The sequence below is a fragment of the Octodon degus genome, unplaced genomic scaffold, assembly GCF_000260255.1.
Source record: "Octodon degus isolate 3935 unplaced genomic scaffold, OctDeg1.0 scaffold00164, whole genome shotgun sequence".
NCBI classification, from domain to species: Eukaryota; Metazoa; Chordata; class Mammalia; order Rodentia; family Octodontidae; genus Octodon; species Octodon degus.
The window spans coordinates 5,888,024-5,891,076 of record NW_004524740.1 but is presented as its reverse complement, the minus strand read 5'-3'; the positions used below and the strand labels follow the sequence as shown (position 1 = coordinate 5,891,076).

The 3,053-nt window shown below is 41.1% G+C and overlaps 1 protein-coding gene across 1 annotated transcript in view; it reads right to left on the bottom strand.

The window, feature by feature from the left end:
- Positions 1-1,319: 1,319 nt before the first annotated feature.
- Positions 1,320-3,053, bottom strand: part of Tex14 (testis expressed 14, intercellular bridge forming factor) — a 110,975-nt gene continuing 109,241 nt past the window's right edge. Inside the window, exon 31 of the mRNA XM_023703170.1 lies at positions 1,320-1,589. Within this exon, the coding sequence (XP_023558938.1) occupies positions 1,553-1,589 (37 nt within the window). The 3' untranslated portion in view covers positions 1,320-1,552. The remainder of the gene's footprint in view (positions 1,590-3,053) is intronic.

Below are 3,053 nucleotides of genomic sequence, written 5' to 3'. Positions count from 1 at the left end.
CACAGAAGGCCCCAGTGTTTGCGAGGCTGTCTATAATCCTGCACCTGGGGCCTGAGGCAGGATGGCGAGTTCCAGGCAGGCTCAGGTATATGGTGCGGTCGAGCTATCTCCCCAGCCTCCAACATTAATATTTATAAAATTTTCTGCTGGACCTCCAGTTATAATGGCAAGCAGCTGTTTCCTTGTCTTGAAAGCCAGTTGTACTGTTCCTTTTAATCCGTGCAGCATAAAATTTATGGATGCTAAGAAATACGAATATGGGGGCTGGGGAGATGGCTCAGTAGAATAAGTGCTTCCCTGACAAGTGCAAGGGCCTGAGTTCAATCCCTGGTTCTGCAAAAAAACAAAACAAAAACCCAAATTTCACACACACTCACAATTAAATAAATAAATAAATAAATTTAAAAAAAAATGGGCTGGTAGGATGGCTCAGTGGTCTAGGGCACCTACTTAGAACAAGCTTAGCAAAGCACAGGGACCGCGGTTCAATCCCCCAGCACCACATGCCAGCCAGCCCCGCCCCCTGGTGGGCTGAGCTGGCCACACACACACACACACACACACACTTAAATAAATAAATAAATAAATTAAAAAAAAAAGAAATACGAATATGATCATCCTCAACAGAACAATTTTCACAAAACACATTTTTCTTACCAAGACACACAAAAACAAGGTTAGCTGACTAGTACCACACATCCAGCAGCACAGAGCTTCCTAGAGATTTCTGTTTATATTATAAAATTCCAAAGTGGAAGTAAAGAAGTACATAAATCCTTTAGGAATCAGGTTAGGTTTTTGTTTTGTTTTTTTGGTGGAACCGTGGATTGAACTCAGGCCCTTGCGCTTGCCAGGCAAGTGCGTATTCTACTGAGCTATATCCCCAGCCCAGGAACCAGGTTAGGTACACATATCATTTGGTCAATAGTCACAAGAAGCCAAATTAGAAAAAAATGTAATCTTAAATTTGCCACAATTTCACTTTTCTATTACACTCATGATGTAAGGAGTACATTCCAAAATATATGAGAATGGTAGTGTTCATTTAAGAGTGCCAAATACAGGGATTTTATCACTTCCTTCTACGTCAATTCTAGGTAATGGCAACATGGCAGTTCTAGCCAAGTGGTTTTTCTGGTATAAAACAAGACAATTGGTGGTAGCTATCTATGTGTAAAACTTATATCAAAAATTGAAGGCCTTCTTTCTAACTCCCAAACTCAAACGAAGAAACAGATCTTACACAGCTGAAAGTGAATGGTAGTAAAATAAAAACTTTATTATATAGCAAAGGTAAAGTTTCAAATATTTACATCAAAATCAAAAGGCGTCCTGGGCACAATGAACAATGTTTGAAATTGTAACTATCTTGCACTTTTCAGGAATCTGACAGGAAATACCTGGTCAAACCACTATTACGGTTATAGCAGCTGAACAAAGTGCGAGGTACAGAACTTGAACTGCTGCCCTGACGGCAACTGAAGCAGGCGAGAAGAAAGGCGCTCGCAACCAGGATGCTCAAAAGTCAGGCTGGAATCCATCTATGATCCAGTCAGTCTGACAAGTCACTCTGATCCAGCACGATTATCCTGTGTGCAGAGGTTTTAAAGGACAAAAAAGGGAATTTCAAGTTGACATGCAAAATTTTAAAAATTCTTTTTATTATTATTTGCCATCCTGGAGATTAAACAAAGGCCTTTTAAAGCGCCTGCTAGCAGGCACAGGGGCCAGGGGTTCAATCCCTAGGCCTACCAGGCTGGTTCCACCCCCTGAGACGGCAGTTGAGACTGGGCATAGTGGCGCACACCTGTCATCTCAGCTCTTCGGAGGCTGTAAACAGGTGGATCACCACGAGTCTGATATAGTAGTGAGGCCCTTCCCTAAACAAAACAACAACAACAACAACAACAACAACAAAATACCCTCAGGCCTTTGTGTATACTAGACAAGTACCCTACCACTGAGCAATGGCCCCAACTCAGTATGTATTTTTTTTTTTTTCCCCCGGAACCGGGGATTGAACTCGGGCCCTTGAGCTTGCCAGGCCAGCGTTTATTCTACTGAGCCATCTCCCTGGCACCTAGTATGTATTGTTTTTTTACTGAGAGTACATGTTTGGAGTACATGACGAACATGTTCATCTTAGAGAGCTGGTACATATACATAGCACATCTTACATTTTGTTACCTTCCCTCCTCCTCTCTCTGCCTGCTCCTTGCATCTGAAATCCCCCTTCCCACCTGTCAAAGGTCTACCTCCGTTTCCTATAATCTTCTTTAAAAAATGTACTTAGTGCAGGGTCTACAGGGTCTCACTACATAGATGAGACTCCTAGTGATCCTCCTGTTTTCAGCCTCCTAAGTGCTGGGATTACAGGTACACGCCACCATGCTGAGACTCAACTGCTGTCTCAGCATGCCCTGGGTGAGGGCTAGCATGATAGGCCAGGGATAGAACCCCTGGACCCTCAGTCTGCGTAAGCAGGTGCTTTTTTTTTTTTTTGTGGAACCAGGGATTGAACTCAGGCCTTTGCACTTGCCAGAGCAGGTGCTTTAATCTGCTGACCTATCTGGCTGGCCCTGTTTCCTATAATCTTTTATTTTGTTCTTTAAATTATTTACACTTTGGGATCCTCATATGAGAAATGGTGTGACATTTATTTATTTTTTCCATGTGACATTTAACTTTCTGTTCTTTATTTCACTTTAAATTATAATTGCAAGCTGCATCCACTTTCCTACAATGACTCAAATTTATTCTTCTCTTTGGCTGAACAGTATCCCATTGTGTATAAATATCACATTCTTTTTTTAAAAAATCACATTCTTTATTCATCTGTTGATGAACACATAGGCTGCATCCAAGATTTAGCTATTATAAGCTATGCTGCTTAGGTATGCATGTGTCTCTAATATGCTGTCTTTAACATTTTGGGGAAGACACCCAGAAGGGGAATAGCTAGGTTGAATGGAATTTCTATTTTTTAGTTTTCTGAGAAATCTCCTGATTTCATTACTTGTTGTAGTAGTGTATACATTTTTTTTTTTTTTTTT